Source organism: Tyto alba, unplaced genomic scaffold (assembly GCF_018691265.1).
Source record: "Tyto alba isolate M040663 unplaced genomic scaffold, T.alba_DEE_v4.0 Super-Scaffold_8, whole genome shotgun sequence".
Taxonomy (NCBI): domain Eukaryota; kingdom Metazoa; phylum Chordata; class Aves; order Strigiformes; family Tytonidae; genus Tyto; species Tyto alba.
The window spans coordinates 3,589,957-3,611,379 of NW_024881329.1; the positions used below are offsets into that span (position 1 = coordinate 3,589,957).

The window sequence follows — 21,423 nt, forward strand, 5'->3', positions numbered from 1 at the left end:
ACATGAAGGTGCCTTGGGTGCCCTGAGCTGGCGGTTATCCCTCCCCAAGGATCACTGCTACAGCCTCCCGTGCTTCTGTGATCCAGCAGCTAAACCCTTGGAGCTGTGTCTGCATGCAGAGGCATCAGGACAAAAATCGGAGTCAGTTCTGCCCATCTACCTGAGCGAACATGACATCTTGGGTTTGTTCTCAAGCCTGCAGTCTGAAATTTCCAAAATAAGGCCAGAATTTATCTGCTGACCTGAAAAGAGGCTTTGCAGGCAACAGAAGAATCTTGAGCCGAAGCAAAGGTCCAGTTTCACCCAGTCTCCCACCCACTGGCCAGGACGGAGCGCAGAGGTTCCCGTGGCTGCTTGGGTCTCTCCTTGCCAAGTGAAGGCAGTCCTTGCCAAACCAAAAGGCAGCGTGGCACGTTTTAAACTGTCTCCTGGTATCCAAAAAAAAGTGAGCTGCTCTGGTTTGGCCCCCTGGTGACCCGCAACAAGACAGAAAGGAGAGTTAAGGGTGAGCCATGCTTAGAAACAGCATCATCACCCTTCCAGTGCTTCCAGCATCGCTGCTTTGCTCCCTGGGGGGCGCAGGCAAGAGATTTAGCTGAAGCTTTGCTTGACTTTTAATCATTTCTAAATGCCCCCCCCCATGATGGCCATTTGCACAACAGCAAAGTGTACAAAGACCCCAAAGCTCCCAAAGGCAAAATTTCCAACAGTGGCCACCAGAAGCCGTGACCCAGGCAGGCCTCACCCTTCACAGGGGACACTTTTTAGTGCAAAGAAAACGTGAGGTCTGCGGCAGGAAAAAGGCAGGAAGGCAGATACATCCTTTCTTCACCTGCAATAAAGTACATGTCCAAAGGAAGCAGCCAGCCCTGCATCTGTACAAAAACTTTCCTGACCAACCACAAAAATCCCAAGAGGAAAAACACTTTGAGAATATATTTTTTTTTTTTTTAAATTTGCTTACAGATAAAACTTAAAATAAACTGGTTTTAAACATCCATTTTTAAGTGTCTAAATGAGCAACTCCACATTAGAGGTGGAGAATCTTTTCCAGCCCCAGCTGTGCGGGGCTTGCCTGGCCAGGTCCTTACTGGAGCCCCGTACCCCGCAGAGAGACAGAGGTCTTGGCCGTGCAGGGTCTGGCTGATCTGGGGGGTCAGGGGTGCTTGGGCACTGCTTGGCCCCGCGGTTGCGCTACTACCAAACTGGAACCACAGCTCCCATCCAGCTTTTGAGTCTCTGGCAACAACCCAAACCAGTAAAAGCTAAGCAAAGCCCCACAGCCCCTGGGAAACACCCCCAAATCTCGCCAAGAATGGCTGGGCACGTGTTTATCTTGGGGTTCGGGGGGGGGGGGGGCATCCGTCATGGGACTGAGGTTTCAGGGTTGTGTTTAAGGGCACTTCACCCTCTCTTGCAGGTTTGAGCCCCAGAAAGAGGAGCTGCAACTCGCTCTCTTCCTCCGCGAAGAGTGGCGCTTGGCGTGGCCGCCTTCCCACCCAACTCTCAACCCAGGAGCAAAAATAAAGGAAAAGTAAAAGAGAAAGTCAGGCTTCATATTCTGGATGGATATTTATTTGCTTAACAGATTTTCTTTTTTCTTTTCTTTTTTTTTTCATTTTTTTCTTTTTTGGTACAAAGCATCCAGGAAAGCTTTTACTTCTCTTTTTAAAAAATAAAAACTAGGTTTCTTTTAAAAAAAGACACATGAAAAGGAAAAAAAAAAAAAAAGTCAATTATTTGCAATTGCTCTGTTTTTATTCTGCCTTCCCCACCCCACCCACTTCCCTTCCCCCTCCCTCTTAATTTGGACCGATTTTCATTCTTTTCCATATATATTTAATAAAATAAATAAAGGAATTTCTTTGTCGTGTATTGCAGTGCCATTTTTTTCTTAAACAAAGGCTTCATGGCTCAACATTGCAAGGTAATAACAAACAAAAGGATTACACATTAAAATCCTCCCCCTCTCAAGATTCCCCCTAGCCCTCCCCTCCAAACCACGAAATAGAATACAATTCAAGTAGTCTTTTTTTTTTTATGTTTTAAATGTATGGATATATAAGACAAAGCAAGTACAGAACTGGTTAACAGAGTGACCCCATTTTATTAGCAAGTGAGAGTATATCATAGGGAGAAGTAATTGATTCCCCCCTTTTTACGGTTCCTAGACAGATAATATATATTATTTTAAAACCAACCTATTTTACAGCCCTCTGCCCACCTCTCAAACCCATCCGCTCACCGAGTCCTGAGCCTCAAGCCAGAGACTTGCCTTTTCCCCCCGCCCCGTCCCGTGCGGCGGTCCCAGCCCTGCAGCCGCCTGGGGTGCAGCCTTCATCCTCCTCCTCCTCCTCCTCCTCCTCCTCCTCCTCCTCCTCCTCCTCCTCCTCCTCCACCCCGGGGAAGGGGACGGCAAGGGGAGGAGGGTGGTGGGGCGCAGGGCAGGGAAGGGGGGGGTCCGGCGAGAAGGACGCAAAGGGCAAGAGAAGGAAAAGGTGGGGAGCAGGGCTGGTGCTTCTGCAGGGGCTGGGCGCCGGAGCATCGGCGCGCGAGCGAGCTGTCAGGGTGGGGGGGAAGCGGCTGGTCCCCCCGTGGCTCGGGAAGCCAAGCTCCGTCGGGGGGTCCGTGCAGAAGCAGGGCCTCGAGTTGTAACTGGCAACACCTTCACCATTCAAAATAGTTTGTCTCTAGAACAGTTCCCTTTTAGTCTAAATTGTGGCGGTTTTGTGGTGGTGGTTTTTTTTTTTTTTTTTTTTAACAAAAAAAAAAAAAAAAAAAAGGATGCGTGTCGATGTATTTCTGTGTGTGCGTGCATCTGTGTACATGAGTAACAGCCAACTAGCTCATATGGTCATGACCAAGCTATATTTCAGAAGAGAAAAGAAACACATTTATCACACTTTTCCTAAAACGAAAAGCTAAAATTTCAAGTTCAGTATTCGCTATCTTGTCCTTCCCTCCCCACCCTCCCTTGCTATTTCTGGGTTTTTTCCCTTCCAACTTACTTTAGCACCATAACACATTTTAAACATTACAATCCCTCTTCAGATACTACACAAAATGTCCCATAAAAATAGTGCTTTTTTTGCCAAAAAAGTTATATAATATATTATATATATAAATCAACTAAATCCGTGGCAAATGTGCAATGCAGACGCCTCCTCCATTTAAAGTGAGCATCAGCTCACTTTTTTCTTTTTTTTTTTTTTTCTTCTTTCCCCTTTCCTTTTTCTTCTCTCTTTCTCGCTTTCTCTCTCCTCTTCCTCTCTTTCTCACGTCATCGATGATTTCAAAAAGGTGCAAGTCGATTTGGAATCTTGTAATGAAGCACACACACAAAAATGCAGATGGGGGCTCCTCAGAACTTCTTCTCAGGTACGTTTTTCTTTTAAAGGTGCAAAAGAAAGTTATCAAAATAAGAAAACCAAAAGGAAAAAAAAAAAAAAAAAAAAAGAAGAAAAAAAAGTGGGGTGGGAATGAGGCGAAAAAATTATATCCCTCAATATTTCTCCCCATTTTATTTTTTTTTTTTCCACTTTATTGTCAAGAAAGACACGGAATGGACTCTTCTCGAGAAAAAAAAGATTAAAAAGAAGAATTTTAACTTCATATCCTTTTTCCCTCTTGCTCTTTCTTTTGTCTTCTGGCGTTGGCACCGGGGATGTCACGCAGCGCCCGGCAGCAAAAAGTTCAAGTGCCAAACTGTCCCTTTGCAAGTACAGGCTTGGAAATACTGGGGGCGCGGGGGAACGGATCAGGCCTGGGAAACGAAACAACCCTCCCCCCCCCCCCGAAAGGACGATGCGGCGGGAGCGGCGCTGCCCGCCGCCGCCGCCATCCCCTCCTTGCTGTGTCAGTTGTTGGGTTGGGGCCGGAGCGGCGTGAGGGTGCCCCCGCCGCCCCGCTCCTCAGCTCGGCGGCCCCGGGGACGGAGGGGGCTCGGGGGGCCGGGCCTCGCCAGTCCTCCCGCCCTCCCCCGGGGAGATCAAAAACCGAGACGGCTGGTCAGGGTTCATTTCTGGGGGCCAGCCGTTTCGGGGGAGGCTCGCGCCGCCGGGGGCCTCTGGCTGGGCAGGGAGATGAGGGGACGGTGCAGCGCCTTGGCCTCCTCGGCCGCTTGCAGCCCCTCCGCCTGCCACCGGTACTGGCGAGCCCGCAGGATGCCGGGCACCTCCCGCTGCAGCCGCTGCGAGCTCTTCTTCTGCCACACGTCGTACTTGGAGTACTTGGCGTGCGAGGGCTTCTGGAAGCTCTCCTGCGAGGGGACGGGACAGCAAGGTCAGCCTCGCCGCAAGCCTGCCCACCCCCTCCCCTCCCGGACGGGGGGGATCCCCTCTTTGAGCTCCATCCATCCCACGGAAACGCTGCCCCATCCCTGGAAACATTCAGGGTCAGGCTGGACGGGGCGACCTGATCCGGTTGGAGACGTCCCCGCTCGTGGCAGGGGGTTCGGACCAGATGATCTTAAACCCAACCCAAACCGGCCTACGATTCTCTGATCCAGCCCGCCTCGTTAAAAGCTGCTTTTCTGCGGGGTGTTCGCCACGAGCCGCCAACAGCAGGCCTCTCCTGAAGGCTCTGCAGAGCAGCAGACCTCGCAGCTGGGGTTTGTCCTCTCCCACCCACCGCCTTCCCGTCTCTTCTCCCGCTGGTTAGCTGGGAGCGGGGCCGCGCAGCCCCCCCCCCCCCCCCCCACCTTGCTGAGCGCCGGCAGGCCCCCCAGGGAGGTGGCTGAGAGGTCGCGCTCGGACTTGACGGACTTGGCGCAGTAGGTTTCCAGCAGAGCCAGGTCGCAGCTCCGAAAGCAGCACTCTTCCACGATCCCCCGGTTGATCCGCCGGCTACTTCGTCCCACTGGTCTACCTGCAAGGGCAGAGACGCCGGCGTTAGCCACCAACCCGGACCGGACCCTCTCCCCGCCGCCGCCGCACCCGTCCCCTCGCAGGCATCCCTCCACCAGCCCCCAGACACCGGTGGGTCCCACACGCTTCCAAAATAGCGGGCGCTCCGCCCAAACCGGCCGCCACGCGCCCACCAACCGGCCGCGTTTCGCGGCGAGACTTTCCCAGGCGAAGGCTGTTGATGCCAACAGGGCTCCCCGCGTGCGCGCGGCGCTAATTAAAGGCGCTGTACCCGGCGGTGATTTATCCCCCTCCTATGCCTCCGGCACGGGCGGCCTTTTTTGGGCGCAGCTAAAGCGAGGAAGCTCGAGCCCAGCCCGGCCGCCAGCGCTGCGCCGATTACTGCGACCGTCTCCGATGTTGATCCTGGCAAGCGAGTTTTATTAGAAAGAAGCAGCACGGCGTTGCGGCTGCCAACCTCCCTCCGTCGGGTCGACGCTCAGGCAGGTGAATCGAACCAAGGCGGCTAAATTTTACCAGATGGGACAGCTCTGAGACAGCTGCAGAAAGAATACAGGCTCCCGCACCCGCCAAGAATAGCTATTAAAGTTAATCTTTTAATAAGGGCTCCTCTCCCATTTCTGCCTGCAGAAGGATGCGAAAGCCCGCGTCCGGCGCAGCAACAACCGAGTGCATTTCGCATCACCGCTTAAGGATGGCCAAAGCGCTCCGGAGGAAAACCTCACACCAGTTTCACCGATTTTCCTCCCGCTCTTGAAATCAGAGAGATGGGCAAATTTGAATTTCTGATGCAGAACAAATTTGCTTGGGAATTGCGACTTCCAAAACGTACACCGGCCCGAAACGAAAGGATTTTCTCCGCGTTATTGGACGCGGCATGTTATGCGCTTGTGCCGCTGTGGGGTTTGCAGCCAGGGCTCTGCACGCTGCCATGAGCACCTCGTCCCAGCGCAAGGTGCTCCAAGGAGAGGGGAGCAGAGGCCAGCACCAGCCGGGCATGCAAACTGGATCCAGTGCCACCTCCCAGCCAGGAGAGTTTGGGCACAGGAAAAACAGAGTGAGCGGTGGATGCCCGACGCTGCTCACCGTGCCGCGCCGAGCCCCCACCACGCAGCCAGCTTGGGGAACACACAAAATGGTCCACGTTGGCCCCGTGCATGACCAGCCATCCTCCCCTGCACTCCAGGTGAAGCAGGCACTCAAGTATTTGGCCCTGGTGAAGATTTAAGGGCTCTGGCTTGCAAAGTGTTGACCGATTTCCCCATCTGGGTGCCCACCTAAAATGCCGTGGAACAAAGGGCAAAGCACAGGAGTTTCCTGTGCATGCAGTGCAACCCCACATGTGAAAAGGAGCCCCGCATATGTGCGATACAAACATGTATGTGCAGTGCAAATATGTATGTGCAATGCCGAGATGAGTGTGCAATGCAGCCCTCTGCATTCCCATGCAGCCCTGTGTGTTCAGTGCAGCCCTGTGTGTGCAACGCTGGCATGCAAAACCCCACGACCGTACCTCGCCACGGGCTCTGCACTAATGAAGCCCCTGGCAGCAGGGCACCCCCTCTCTATTAAAACCACCCGCCAGTGGGGAGCCCTCTGCTCCACGCTGCTGTGTTCCCGCCACGCTCGGAGGTCGCGGGAGCAAACGTGGCATCGGGACGCAGGGCGGTGGGGCGGCTGACTCCTACCACGCAGCCTGCCTTTGGGAGTCATTTCAAATGCTCCGTTTTCCACATTCGTCCCCCCCTGCACCACCACCCTCCTTTCCTTTCTCTTTCTCTCTGGAAAAAATTCAGGCACGACCTGCCGCCAGCCCCACAGGAAGGTGAAAAGGACGGTTCCCTCTTGGTAAAGGCTCAGCGAAGGGAGCGCTGTTAGGAGTTTAAATTTCTCTCTATAAATGCGTGGGGCCAGCAGGCACGCTGGACTGGGCGCTCCCTGTAAAGGCAGGGTGGGTGTGTTGGGTGCCTGCGGCCGTCGGAGCGATGCCGGTGTAGGCAGCCTGGGTGGCGATGCCCAGGGGAGCCGGGGGAGCGGAGCCAGCCTGGGGCCAGGTGCATATATTCCTCTATAGGTGTGTATTCTATACGCACGCCCAGCGAGGTCCATGGGAGACACGTGCTGCCACCGACATCCCACGCCGCATACCGTCCCCGCTCCGCACCTCTAAACCTCAGTGCCCAAACCTGCCCGCACGGCAGGTTGCTGAAGCGTTAGGCTGCTCCAGAAAGGCATCCTGCGCACGGGCAGAAGGAGAGTTTGGAAGGGAAAGAGAAAAAATTCAAGTCACCCCCTCTTGCTAGCACATCCCCAGAGGGCTGCATTCACACTCCCGCTGAACAGAAGGTTGCACAAGTGACGACACGCACGGTTCGGGGAGAAGTTGAGGTTTTGAAAGGTTATATGCCTCCTCTCGAAAACAGAAGTTGCCCACTTGCAGCTATGTGTTTGTTTGGAAAGAAGAGGAGGGGAAAGAAACCCAGCAAGCAAAGCGGGACCATTTTCACCCCCTTGCCATCAAGGGCACTTTCTAGCCGGGGGAGATCGCTGCAGCACGTGTTTGCAAAGGGCCAGGCGTGGCCCTGCCAGGGCGGGCTCCCGGCGGGGACCCGGTGGTGGCCCAGCCCCTTGGCCAGCCGGCGGGCACGGGCGCAGCCCCCGGCCCCGACGCGCTGCCCCTTGGCTCTTGTGGCGAGCTGCTGCGTGCCGTTCCCCTCGCTGGCGGCACTGCCAGCTCCGCCGCAACCGTCCCACAGGGCACATTTCCCATTACATAATAGTCCGTACGGATCTCGCCAAATGCCGACACAACCCACTGCGGGAGAGTTACTTTAGGGGGAAAAAAAATAAAATAAAATAAAAAAAAAAAATAAAATAGGCAACCATAACAAACAGGGACTTAGTCCCAGAAAGCACCTGGAGACAACAGCGCAGGGAAGAGATGCCAGGGCACTGCTGGTTAACAGCAATATCGCTGCTGACCTGGATTGAGAAAAGCGTTTGTTCCGTAACAACAATTTACGCACGGACTGAAATTTAAAATTCCTGGCTTTTGCCCATGGGTGGCATCTCACTTGACCGCCACTGCCAAACCCGGGGAGGGTTTTGCTGCTCCGTCCCTTGCCCGCAGGGGAGAGCTGTGCGGGCAGCGAGCTGCGGCGCGCGAGCCACTTCCCATTGCAGCGGCGCCCGCCTCCTCCTGAGGAAATGCACTTCCTCTTGGCCTTCAATGAATGGCTGCGCTCTCTTTTTTCCCCAAATTGTGCTCTACCAAAACCTCCTACAGCTCTGCTGAGGGGCCAAGCCCAGCGGTGCAAAGCCTGGCTATGCAAAGCCCGGTGATGCAAAAAGCCCGGTGATGCAAAAAGCCCGGTGATGCAAAGCTCAGCGGTGCAAAGCCCGGCGGTGCAAAGCCCTCCAGCTGCCTGGAGTCGTTCCCACCCAGCAGCAGGCTACCCTGACAGGGAGAGCTGGGCATCCTGGCAGCGGTGCAAAGCCAAACCTGCTCCTGGGAGAACCCGGAGGCCGCGTACCTGCAACTCAGCTATGCCTCCGTGCCGGCGGCGGTGACACCGCCCTGGCCACGGGGGGACAGGAGGGTCCCGTCCCCGGCATCACCACCCCGCTGCTCCAGGCTCCCCACCCTCATCGGGGCCGGACGGATGCTGCGGGGAGGGGTACGCGGTGCCGGTGCCACCCTGGTTGGGTCCCCTCTCCTCTGGTCAATCAGGCAGCAAGCCGAGTGGAAGGGGACTTTGGGTGTAAACAGTCCCCGCGCCCCTGTTGCAGGAATGTCAGGAGCAACAAGGGGGCCTTTGTGCGGCACCGGGCCCCGTCCCAGTGCCCCTGGCCTGGCCCTCCCCCACCCTGGCACCACACTTTCCCCCCTGCTTTTTCCTAGTATTATTCGGAGGAGCGGCGGGCGCGCAAGAATGTGCCCCGTCAGCACAAGCGGCTGCAAAGAGCTAAATTCTTATCAGCTGTTGGAAAGGAGGAAACAGGAGCTGTTGTTTACAGAGAAGTTGGACGCCTCTCCCATTGCAGCCCCTTCTCCCCTCCCTGCCAGCGTTGCATGACAGCAACTTCACAGCCGGGGCTTCATCTCGACCTGCCCCACTTTTTTCACCCGGGGCTGCGCTCAGCATCCCTCTGCGGGCCACGCTGCCGCCCCCGGGGTGGGTGCTGGGGAGCAGGGAGAAGGGGTCCTGACCCTGCTGCAGAGCCACGGCGGGGTGCCACCACCTGTGGGCCAGCCCCAAAAGCCACGGAGGGGGAGGAATCACGGCAGAGGCGGAGAGCAAAGCACGCACGGCTCCAGCTGCACCTTGGCCAGGCGACCCCGGGATGCGGCGCAGGGCTGGCGGTGGTGCACATCGCCGTGCCCACCCTGCGTCCCAAAGCCAAGCCATCCCTGCTCCTGCCCCCGTCGGTGCAGCTCTTTTGCAGCCCCAGCTCTCAGAGGCAGCTTCAACATCCTCAGCCCCGGGCACCTGCCAGCCACAGTGCACCCAGGGGCTGGGACCCGCTCCCCACACCAGCAGTCAGATGGGCATCCCACTTATTAGGGGGTGCCCCCCTCCTCAGGTTAGGCTGCGTATGCCCCCGTCGCCAGATGCCAGGGGGGTGAAGCACCATTGGTACACTGCGTCCCCTTGCATGGATGCAAGCAGTGCTGTATTTCAGAGCCAGCTTTGCTTAGCTGAAGTGCTCCCTTGGAAAAACGCAGAGCATCGTTTAAGTACTTAAATCACCACTGCAGCAGAAAACCGATAGCAGATTGTCATACCATTTTTGGTTTTCTTCTGAGATTACCAGCCGAATGCTTGCAACAGGCCCCGTCCAGCAAGCAGGGCTCACCTTTACCTGTGGGGCAAGGCTGCCCAAGTCATTTACCTCCCATACAAACGACTGCGTTAGCACAGGCTGCTCAGCAGGTCGCACATCCCATGCTGAGATGTGTTCGTGACAAACCCAGCCTGGTTTTAAGACATAAACACACGACCGTGCAACATAACCATGCCCTACTGAGCCTACACGGTGGCAATAGTGTAGCCAGGAGGGTTTAGGAGTGAAGATGGCTGTGGTCAGGAGAATGAATCACTTTATGAGGCCAACTGATGGAGGTAGAGGGAAAAAATCAGATGAGCTGGGGATGTCCCAACCCTTCATCAAGTAGAGCCGTCGCCCAAACATCTTCACTCCTGCACAGCACAGGCTGGTCAGATGCAGAAGGGGTTAAAATATGGGACTGGGGGGACTTTGCTTCATCCCCCAGCACCTGTGCTCTCCAGAAATATTCAAAAAGAAGAACCAGGAATGGGAGAAGACCAAAAAAAAAAAAAAAGCAAGAATCCCCTTGCAAGCACCAGACAGGCCACTTGGCACCAAGCGACTTCTCTGCCTTCAAAAGTGTTTTTATTTTGGCCTGGGCGGCTGGGTTATTTGAGGTGAAAGGAGGTCAGTTTGTCCGTAAAACAAAAGCCCCATTCCCTTTCATCCCCAGAGAGGGGGAGGAGGGAAGAGAAACCACGGGAGGGAGACGGATGCTCCTCTATATATAGAGGGAGAGGAAGAGGTGTGAGGGCAGGAGAGGAGCTCGCCTCCTTGCCACACCAGTAAGGCCAGTGCTGGACCCGCTGCCTCGGCCGAGCTCCAGCACAGGGCTCGTTGGCGGAGGAAAGGTGGAAGGGGGAGATGAGAAGAGGAAGGGCAGCTGACGTGCAAACCCTCGCCGCTTGGCTCGGCGAGAGGAAGGAAACGCGCCCAGGGCGTCCCCAAAAGCGCCGCCTGCCCGCAGCACCCCAGGGGACCGTGAAAACATCCTGCTGCTCGGCCGGGCTGGGGCAGGGTGGTCGCCCCCAGCTAGCTGCAAAGGCACCCGCAGCCCAACTGCACGCCCCAAATTACACAGCCCAAACCCTGGCTGCTGCTGGAGGGGGGGGATCCCTGCGCCTCTCCCCTCCCAACCTCAGCAGGCAGCCTCAGCTGAGCCTGGCTGAGCATCCAGGCTGGGAAGGGACGTCCAGGCTGGGAAGGGACGTCCAGGCTGGGAAGGGACATCCAGGGTCATCTTCTAACTTTGTAGTGCCCCGTTCCCTGCCCAGGCAGCCTGAGATGAGGGGGAGGCTGGCTCCCAACTCCACTACTCCACAAAACACCCTGTTACTTGAACATGACTTTTTAATTCCTTTTCCCAAGGCAGAGGCAAGACTGCCAAATGCACGGTACCATGCGCAGCTGGCATCTCCACCCTCTTCCCCCCTGCTTGGTTTTGCATCTCTCCTGTGGTCACTCTGGCTCAGTCCTCAGTGGGCACCAAGACAGAGGGGCTTCCCTCTCCCGAGCAGAGCAGGGGACCGAAACACCAGAACAAGGCGTCACGCTCGAGGCACCTTTACCCATAGATTACTGAGCATCCATCACTGCTGGTTACTCCTCCTCCTCCCTGTTTACCAGCTAAGCCGTTGTGCTGCTAATGCCAAGGGTGCAAACCCCCAAAGCATCCTGGTGGAAAGCCCGCTCCGGCCAACTGTCCTGCAGCCACCTGCACGCTGCGGACAACAGCAGCGCTGCATTTTTTGGCACTGCAAAAAGAGTAAGACATCACTCTTCGGCGACAGGTTCACCAGCAGGTAGCCAGGAGGCCACGAAGCGTATTTAGGGAGTGGCCTAGAAGCTGTTGTTGTACCCAAGGAAAGCCTGACCAAAAAGGGGGAGCGCTCAGCTCCCTGCTCTCAGGAGGCAGCACTTAGGCAGCAAGGTTTAAAAAGAAGCCAGGGCCCAAGCTCAGCAAAGAGCTGCCCGCAGACATCCTCGTTATCTTAATGACTTGCCCTCGTCTCCGATGAGCCAACCACCTATGGCTCCCTAGCGATGTTTGACTTTCCCGTGCATCAAATGCAGGACCCGGTTTCCCCCGTGGGGCTAGACAGTCCCCAAAATCGGCGCGAGGTGGGTGCGCGTCACCCTGAGCACGTCGCTTTTCTCTCTCCTCTCCTGGCCTACCGCCACGGGCGAGGCAATCCCAAAAAGCACCGACCGGGCTGGGAAACCCCTTCCTTTCCCTCCCGGCCCAGCTCCATCGAAGCGAGGGGTGCGAGGGGGAGGGGGGGGGGGGCAGCACCCTGCCCGCTGCCCGCAGCCACCCGGCACTTACTGAAGTAGAAGCCCCTGTCCCCGCAGACGAACTGCAGCGTGTCCACCAGCTCCCCGCCGCAGAGGGTCTCCGCCGTGCCGTACGCCGCGGCCGAATCCAGCGCGTAGGCCAGGAAGGCCAGCAGCAGCAGCAGCATCTGCCTCGCCGCACACATCCTCTGCACCTGGGGACAGAGGCACAGCGTTAGCGCGGCGCGCGAGACCCCTCTGCCACCTCCCCAGGCGATGCTCCCCCCCTCCCCAGCCCGCAGCACGCCGCGGGTTCCGTGCCCGAACGTGCCAGGCTGCTGCCGGGAAGGGCCGCCTGCGCTCGCCCTGCCGCTCCGGGCAGACAAGGTTTGCATTGAAGCAGTTTTTCCATTGGAAAAATCCCACTTCAGCCTCCCTCTGAAAGGTTTTTATTCCCCCTGCTCTTTCAGCAGCGTGATTTTGTATTTTTCCCCCCCCCCCCCCCTCTTTTACATGGGAAATCATTCAAATGATTATCCGGAGGTATGGGTTTTCCTTTCATTTCTGACGACAGGTTTTCGTGCCCTACCTGAACACGTGTTCCCTCAAAGCGGAAACAAATGAAGTTGCAAACTGTCCTAGAGCTGCTTTTGAGGAAAGCTGGGTTTTGCCAGGGAGCAGCGGCCTTCGCCCCGGGCGTGCGAGAGACTGGCCCGGCCAAGGCTCAGGCAATCGAGGGGCTGATTGCACAAGCCGTGTTTGCTGATGAGAGCCGGGACCGAGAAGCCATCCCTCAGGAGCGGAGCTGTCCCATGGGAAACACGCCTGCAGCATCACCAAGGAGGGCCAAGGCGGGGTATCAGCCAGCGTGGAGGAGTAAAAAAGAAACTCCCTGGATATTTGCTAACTAACCCAAAGATTTCCCCTGACTCATCTCTGGCAAACAGCTTTACCTCCGTGTTGGCTTCTGCAGGTGCAAAGCGAGGGTGCTATTGCCTCACTGGATGAGGCAAAACCCACGGGTGGTTCAAGGCATCATAGTCCCCCCAGTGATGAGCATCACTGAGTATATACAGCCAAATAACGATGGTGGCCAGACATGTCAGCTCAAAATGAAGAGGGGAAGTGTGGCAAAATAGCAGCCAGCGTGGGGCAGTGCTAAATCTCAAGCGAAGCAGCCCCTCTCCCTGCTAACGCTCAGCCAAGACACTGGGTTTCACAGCCAGCCTTCATCACCATAGCATCTGAGCAACTCGAGAATAATATCAGTTAATGAATATTACCTCACCCCCCCGGGATGCTCGGAGATGGAGCCAAAGCCCAGGATAGATTAAATGACTCGCCCAAGGTCACGGGGGAAGTCTGCAGCGCAGCCAGGAAATTAGCCCAGCTCCCCCGGGGCCCCGCTACGGTCCTGCCAGCAATAAACCCACCCTTGCCACCAATTTTTTACTAGCACGTAGCTCAAATCGTCGCTGCTAGAAATGTGCCGTGCTTACAAGCCGCGAGCTCTTCTGAGCAGCGGGAGGACAGGGATCAGCAGCAAGAAAAGCCAAAACGGAGGCTGAGAGGTCTGGGTGGGCTGAGGGGGACATCTCCCCCCGGCATGAGCTTCGATGCCCATCGTATCGCTCAGCCCGTGCTGGCAGAGACCAGCAAAATCCCTCCAAGGGCTCTGGCCAAGAAAGGCAGCAGCCCTGGGAACAAACTGGGATCAAACCAGCAAGTGATGGGACCGGGACCAGCTTTTCCAGTAGCACCGGTCCCTTCGGCTCCACCGCGGGGGTTATGGTCTATATTACACGAGGAGCAGAGGGATGGCACCAGGCTGTGATTGCACCACACTGCCAAGCTGCAGTGTTTTGCCACCAACACCTTTTCACCTTGATTTTTTTTATCAAGCGGCCGACAGGTTTTAGTGGGCCTCCCCAGCACGACCACAGTGTCACACTGGCTGCTTGACTCGTGCCCCCAGTATAGCAGCATTGGCAACTGGCTCTCCAAATGACAAGAGACCGATGATCCCGCTCCCTTTCCTTTTTTTTTTTTTTTTCCTCCCCCCTTTTTCCTCTTTTTTTTTTTTTTTTTTTTAAACATGCAGCTCCTGATTGCTGGTGTCCCCGGGGCGCAGGTAGCGCGGCAGCTCATTGCTGGGGCGGCAGATGCGCGCCAGCCAGCGCCGCCGTCCAAGCCGCTGATGTGGGACTTCAAGACACCCAAATAATCCCCCATCCCCAATTAGGCTCATGCTGGCTGCGAGCACTGTGGCTAACGAGTGGGCTGCGTGACAGCCCCCTCCAAGCCAGAGCCGGCCCCCCAAAAGGGGCTTCCTTGGTGGCACAGGTGACAAACGCAGTTTTTCCTCCCCGTTCGGTCTAAAGAAAGGGGTGAGATGCTCTGAAGCAAGGGGAGAGCAAGGTTTTGTTGGCGGGGCGATATCTGATGCTGGGGAGACCTGATACCTTCTGTGGAAAAGAACTTGTGCTCCTCGGAAAACACCCTCTCCTGCGCAACCTGCACCGCAAGCACAAGGTGGCCCCTGGCAGCCTTCCCTGCGAGCTCTTTTAGGTGCTCAGCACCCCGTAACCCCGGCCAGGAAGCCCCCCCTGAAGCTGCAAGGACAGGGACGGCCCCAACGCTGTCATCCCAAGCCGGGCTAACGTGGTGGTGTGCGATGCAATGAAGTCCCCCCTTTGCCCACGCATCAAGCGCCAGCCCTTTCCACCGCGGTCACCTTGGCGTCTCCCCACTCCCTCCAGCAGCCGTGTAACGAGAAACCGGGCAGCAAAGCAAAAAGCATCTTTATTTACTACCCAGTGCTGCAGTATCTCTCCAGCTTGATGGAGCCGCAGCCCAACCCAACCCCGTAAGCTCCCCCCCTCTCTCTTTGGCCCTACTGACCCTGCAGAGAAAAAGCCCCCAGGCTTCACCCAAAGGCTAGACAGGCTACCAGGGTGCCGTCGCCGGCTCAGCGCATCCCGATCACCTTTCAGCCAGTCCTTCCCCTCTCCTGCTCCTCCTTAGCATGGATGCTTAGCAGGCGCCGCTCCCCAAAACAGGGTGGCACGGCACAGCTGGGAACCCGCAGACCTGGCACAAGCACCATGCCGGCTGCACGGGTTGCATGTGGCTTCAGTTGTCATAGCCAAATCCCGCTCAGCATCATCAACCAAAGCCCTACGAACACCTCCGAGCCTTCATTCTCCACTGGAAATGTGGGACAGCACTGCTTTTGGTTTCTAGTCCAAGCCCTAGGACAGGGACAGGCCCCTCAGCTGTGGGACGGGAGTAAATTCACGCTGATGGGTGGAAAAGCCTTCAGGTTTTTATTGGAAAGCCTCTCTCACGTGAGATGTAACGGGAACAGGGCAGCGAGAGGTAAGCAGGGTGCTTCCCTAATGGGCCGGGTCCCGACTCTGCTAGGAGAGAGGCTATACCCACCCAAGTCTGATTCTTGCCAAAGTGGGTTGAATCAGCCGTGCCGGCTGCCGTTCCTCCTCACGTGCCGGCGGAGAGCTGACGCCTCAGGATGCGGTTTTCACCGGGGCGGTGGAAACGGCAGCACCGGGTGCCCAACAACCCGAGCGCTGAATTCCTCCTAACGAGGGCTCAGACCCCACACGGTGTGCAAGGGGGTGATGCAAGAGCAGTTTCTTAGTTGCACGGGTGCACCGCGCCGTCCTGGGAATCGCACCTGAAGCTCCCCTGATTAACCCGCATTCCAAGAGCGGCCTTCTTGGCGTGGGAGAGGCTCAGACAAGCCATTGGAGCATGCCGCTGGCTTCTCCTTGCCCGGAGAGGGTCTGCTTTGCCCTCCATCCTCCGTGTCCCTCTCCCGCCTGCCCCTGCATCCCCGGGTCCCGGCACGAAGCCAGGCTGCCGCTGGAGCCAGCTCGGCCGTGAGCTGCCGCAAGCGGAATGCTGCCGCTGCCTTGGGACTCCCGTGTATTCCCCCCCCCGTCCCCCCCACCCCCCCGCAGCACGAACTGCTGCACCCATGGCCAGGGACCCCCAAACAACCTCTCGGCAGCCCCCAGCCAGCGGGGACACACCAACAGAGAGGGTCCTCTCCGAGGGGGCTGCGGCACGCTGGGAGCCACCCTCCCGCCTGAGGCCACTAAAGGATTTTTTCAGGATTTGCTGCAGAATCAGCTGGATCGGCGATTTCTATCCAGCTGCTGGGGAGTCGGGGGCCAAGAGGCCACGATGTGCTAAACAGCCCAGTTGCCAAATCTCGGAGGACAGCTCAGGCATCCCTTGCATCCAGCCTTGTGCTGAGCCAACCAAACCACGGTGCCTCTCTTGGGCAACAACCATCTCCCCAAAAACAGAGACTAAAACCTCCTGTCTGACCTAATTCCTTCTTCAGTCTGGCCTTCATTACAGTTTAATATGAACAGAACAACGTAGGAGGGAATTGACAGATGGCCCAGTCTACAAAATTTGGATTTGGACAGCAAAAAGAAAAAAAAAAAAGAAAAAAAAAAAAAGAAAACAAACCAAAACCCAACAAACTTATTTCTGCGTAGAGCAGTGCAGCATTTAAAAGGAAAGGGAGCACGGCGAAAAGTCATCAGCCCAAACCCAGAGGCGTGCACAGGAGGGGAAAACCCCAGTTTGCACATCCCAGCCTCCATCACCCTCCACCCCTGCCCAAAAAAGCGGCCAGACTGATGCTTGGCTACTCCGACCATCGCCCGTGGGAGATGCTGAGCATCCCTGTCCCTGCGCTCCTCCTCTCGGTAGGCAGCCCCGGTGGGGGGGGAGCGGGGAGCTGAGCCAGTTTTAAGTGTGAAGGGGCAGGAGGCGGGAGCGTGCCAAGCTCGCACGTGCCAAGCTCACGCCGCCCCGGCCCACGGGCAACCTCACGCAGGGCGCCGGGCCACGGCACCCCGAGGGGCCGAGCAGCGAAGGGCTACGGGGAGACGCAGGTGCCTTGGCAGCCGAAAACCAGCCAGGGGCTGCGTCGTGGGCAGGGGCACGGGGGAGTACCCGAAGGGAGAGGAGCCACCCCGCGCTGTGCCGCAGAAGAGCCTCCCATTTCGTCTACAAGAGCAGGGAGGAGATTTCCAACCCACAGCCTGGAAGAAGCTGCAAAACACAAAACTTTCGACCGTCAGGCGAATAAAACCGACCCGGGGCCAGGGGTTTTGCTGTTTAGCTTGAAAAAAAAATAAAAACCCCTCCTGCTTCTTGGCACCTGGCTCGCATGACATTCATATGGCTGAGGTTGGCAATGCTGCCGCTATTTTTAGCCCTCGTTTTTTTGTCTTCTCTGCTTGTCCCCACCAGCAGCCCACTCCGTCCCAGGCCGGGGGTCACCTTCCCGCCTCCCATCCCGACACCTGCCTCCTCCGCCCGCGGGCCGGGGGCCGGGGCAGCGCGGCTGGACGTGCCGCAGAGAGAACCACCGGAGCTGTGGAAAAATCAAGCTGAAAAAGGTGAATGGGGTATTCAGTACCATTTACTCACCCCACTGGGGAGTAAGAGCGTATTGCACAAATTTTGGTATGCAGCCCAGAAACATTTGATTTATTGCAGAAAAAAAAGGAAATGCAATCTTGCTTAACTCTTCTAAAGACAGCTGGCAGGACCCAGTGAAGGGATTTAAGTCCATTTTAGTAGCCTCACTTAACTCCTTTCTTTATTGTTCCTCTCTCCTTTCTGCATTCCCATCCAAAACCTGGAATATATCAGGGAAAGTTAACAGCAAGTTAAGCTGTTAAATCAGAAATTGTGGTGACTGGAGCCTACTGGCAAGTGATATTCCCACAACACGTTGAACTTGCTTTATGTCTTGGCAGAGCGGCTTTAACCCTTCCAGAGCCGGGCTGCAACCCAAGGCAGATTTCCTCCCCCAGTGCCCCCCACCTCTCCGGACCCCTCCCGCAAACGCGTGGAGGGAGGCCGGTATCTCTTTGCCCCGTTAAGACACACAGCAGCCTTTAAAAGCGAAGACAATCCCAAGAAGGATGGGAGAGGTCAGTCCCAGGACACGAGCGGGGAGAGGGTGGGCCACTTACAGTGCTCATATGCACTGCTGGAAACACACCAACTCCTCGGTCCCTCTCAAAATAAGACCTCACCTGCTGTGCTTGCTTTATTTAAAAAAAGAAAAGTAGAGAAATGCTTTCCTCCGGTGCTCCGTGAGGCGAGCCGGGCTCGCGCCGAAGGCTACAGGAATCAGTGGGAAGACACGCACTGACACCTCGGGGTTGCCTGGTCAAAGCAGCGGCCCTCCAGCCGGGCTGCAAAAAGGATCACCTGTCAGAAAAAGCGCTGGGACACACACGCAGACACATTTCGGCTCTCAGATTTCATGCGGCGGTGGGAGGGGACCCGCGGTGTCAAATCTTTTATCCCTTAATGAATTTTCACAGGAGCCGGGATCGCCCCTTTGAAAGGCTGAGTGAACTTGTGTGGGTGTCGACAACATGGAGCAAGATTTACAGCTCTGACCCATTCACCCCCACCAAAATTGTCAAGTTGGGTCCAAAACAGCTCAGTGAAGCTCAAATCAGAAGTGTCAGTCAGTTTTATTCCTCCAGATGTCCTTAGCACAAAGTCACCCTCACAAAACCCCACGACCCGGGCTCCTCAGCTCCACTCTAAATCAAGGCAAGAGGAGGAATAAAAAAACCCAACACGCTGAACGCTGCGAAGTAAAAGGAAAAACCACACACACAGACACACACGCAGGCACACAACCTGACAACAAATAAACCCAAAGAAAACCAGGCCTCGGCCTCCCAAGCACATCCCGGCATTTGGAAGAAAACTACAGACTTTGTATAGGAAGCCTCGACTCAAGGACTGAAAGCAGCGGTTCTCCCGAGGTGTCTATTTAAAACCACCCACACAAACCTTGTTTTCACACTCGATTGCTCCACGCCGCCTGAGCGAGACCTGGCAGATCGGAAACCCTGCTAAAGTACCACTGGCTTGAGGCAAGGCAGCCACATCTGCTGGTACAGTTACGCTAAATCCGAGTTTCCTCATGTGCCCCAATTCCCTACTGCTCAACAGAGTGCTAAAACCTTTCCAAGTTGCGCTCTTAAAACAATTACTGTAGGGAAAAGCAATTGGGAAGGAAGAAGAAGAAGAAGAAGAAAAAAAAATAATACCAAAAAAAAAAAAAAAATCACACAAAGTCGAAGGCTGCATGCCAACCATTAACTCTCACTCCATTTTGGCTCTGCTTTCTTGTTTTTCCTCTCTGTATTTTTATCCCTCCGAGACCGAACGCACCGCAGTGTTTTGCAGAAGAGAGTTTAACAACCTCCCCGCTCTCCGGGGCGGGAGAACCGAACCGCCCGTCCCTCCCCGCCGCTGCCACCGGCTCCCCGCTCCCGCCTGACCCCGCGTAGCCCCGGCCCCTCCGCGGCTCCCCACGCGGGACCGCGCCGCGCCGGCTCCCCGCCGCCGCTGGGGCGCGCGGATTTGCGCGCAAGCGGTCCCGCTGCCAGCACACCCCCCACCCGCGCCTCCCCCCCCCCCCCCCCAACACACACACAGCAAGATGCTGGGGCGTGGGGTGTGGGTGTCCCCGCAGTCCCTGCCGCCGGGACGCGGGGCGCCCCCCCGGGGATACCCCCCGCACCCCACCGCAGCGGGCCGCCCCGCCAGCCCGCGGCTGGGCCGGCTCTCGGGGTCCCTCTAGTGACACGCGTGGGGGACGGCGCGGCGCGGCGCGGCGCGGCGCGGGGGGAGCCCTCCTGGCTCTGCCCGCCGAGGGGCAGCGCGGCGCGGCGCGGGGCAGCGCGGAGCGGCGCGGAGCGGCGCGGGGCCGAGCGGCGCTTACCTTGGCGCTGCCGCTGCTGCTCTCAACTTCGGGCGGCGGCGGCGGGCCGGGGAGGAAGGCGGGCTGCCGGCAGCGCTCGTCCGCGGGGGCCCCGGCGCTTGACATGCTGCTCTCCTGCCCGGGCAGCGATCGCGGCTTTGGCTCGCCTTCCCCGCGCCCTGCCTCGCTCTCCTCGCCTCGCCTTTTTGGTATGTCAAGTTCCTGCTTGATTTTGTCTGAAGGATGTTATTTTGTTACGATTAGGTATTTTGTTATTCTAGAGAGCGAGCGAGCGCTTTCCTTTTCTTTTTCTTTCCTTTTTTTTTTTTTTTTCCTCCTTTTTTTTTTTCCTGTTTTTCCCCTCCTCTTTTTTTTTTTTTTTTTTTTTTTTTTTCCCCCCCTTCTCTTTCTCTCCTCCTGCTTTGGCTGCCCCTTGGGTGGCTCTCACTTTTGTGTTTACTGACTGCGTCCCCCTGGCCGGGGCGGAGGGGCCGGCTGCCTGACTGCCCGCTGCTCCCGGCTGGCTGCCCCACGAGCGAGGAGACAGGCAGGGCGCTCCGGCTGCCCCCCTTTTATACCCCCCCAATGGGCATGCTCTGACTTCCCCAGCGAGCACCAGCCCGGCCACGCAGCCAATAATGTTGCAGAGCGGTCTAACCCCCTCTCTTCCCTCCCTCCCTTCCTTTCTTCCCTCCTTCTCCCTCGTAACCCTCCGGAGTCCAGCTCGGGGAGGGAAGAGGGCACAGAAAGTTTCTGCCGCACGCTTTCTTCGCAGGCTGCTCCCGAGTGGGGGGCTTTGACCCACCCCGGCTGGCGCGGGGGGGGGGAGGGGGTGGGGGGGAAAGAGGGGCTGCTCGCATCCCCCCGCCGCCCCCGCAGGTGAGGGGCGGAGGTGGGGGGTCCGCGCCCCGAGCCCCTGCCCAAAATGCTGGGGGGCACCCCCCGAGCACCCCTGGCTGCTCGACGGCGAGCCCCAGGCCCTTGGGGGGGGGGGGGGAGGAGAGGGGATGTTGCGCCCTCCCGGTGGGGGCCGGCTCCCGGGACACAGGTGTCCGCGGGGCTCCGCGGAGAAGCCGCGGCCCCGCAGGGTCCGGCCGCGCGCGCCCCCCCCCCCCGCCCCGCTCCCTCCCGCGCTCCCACGCCTGTTCCCGTCCCGCGTTCCGCGCCCCAGCGCGGGCAAACGAGCCCCCCGCCTCGGCACGAGCGAGCCCCTCGCGTCCACCCGTGCGTGTCCGCGGGTGCGGACGACGCGGACGCTGCCCCTCCAGAAAGCATCGGGTCTCGGGGTTCGCACCCCGCAGAGCCCCTTCCCGGAGCGGTTCCTCCTGGCCGGGTCGCTGCTGCTTCCCGTGGGCTCCTGCGAGCGAGCGGAGCCGCCGTGGAGGGACCGCGGGGACTTTTCCCAGGCACTGTCATGCGTGTCCGGCAGTGCCCGGGCCGGCCGCACCCCCGCGCTGCTGCACCTGGCAAAACTCGCCTTCTCCCCAAGAGGGGTCTGCCCCCTCTTGGAAGGGACCCCCGCTCGCTTCCCGGCCACCACCCGGGTGCCCACGGGCAGGGACACACAGCCCGCGGGGGTGCCCACGGACACGCACCCTCCTTTGGAGCCGAGAAGAGCAGAGCTGCCCGAGGGCAGCGCTTGCCATAGGTAGTGGCGTGAAAAGGCAAAAGGAT

The 21,423-nt window shown here is 57.6% G+C and overlaps 1 protein-coding gene across 1 annotated transcript; it reads right to left on the reverse strand.

The window, feature by feature from the left end:
• Positions 1 to 2,762: 2,762 nt before the first annotated feature.
• IGF2 (insulin like growth factor 2) lies at positions 2,763 to 20,315 on the reverse strand. Its single transcript, XM_042785614.1, has 4 exons — positions 19,771 to 20,315; positions 12,022 to 12,184; positions 4,700 to 4,866; positions 2,763 to 4,258 (listed from the first exon to the last, which is right to left on the reverse strand). The coding sequence occupies exons 1-4, from the start codon at positions 19,873 to 19,875 to the stop codon at positions 4,016 to 4,018; spliced, it is 678 nt and encodes a 225-aa protein (XP_042641548.1). The 5' UTR covers positions 19,876 to 20,315; the 3' UTR covers positions 2,763 to 4,015.
• Positions 20,316 to 21,423: the final 1,108 nt, after the last annotated feature.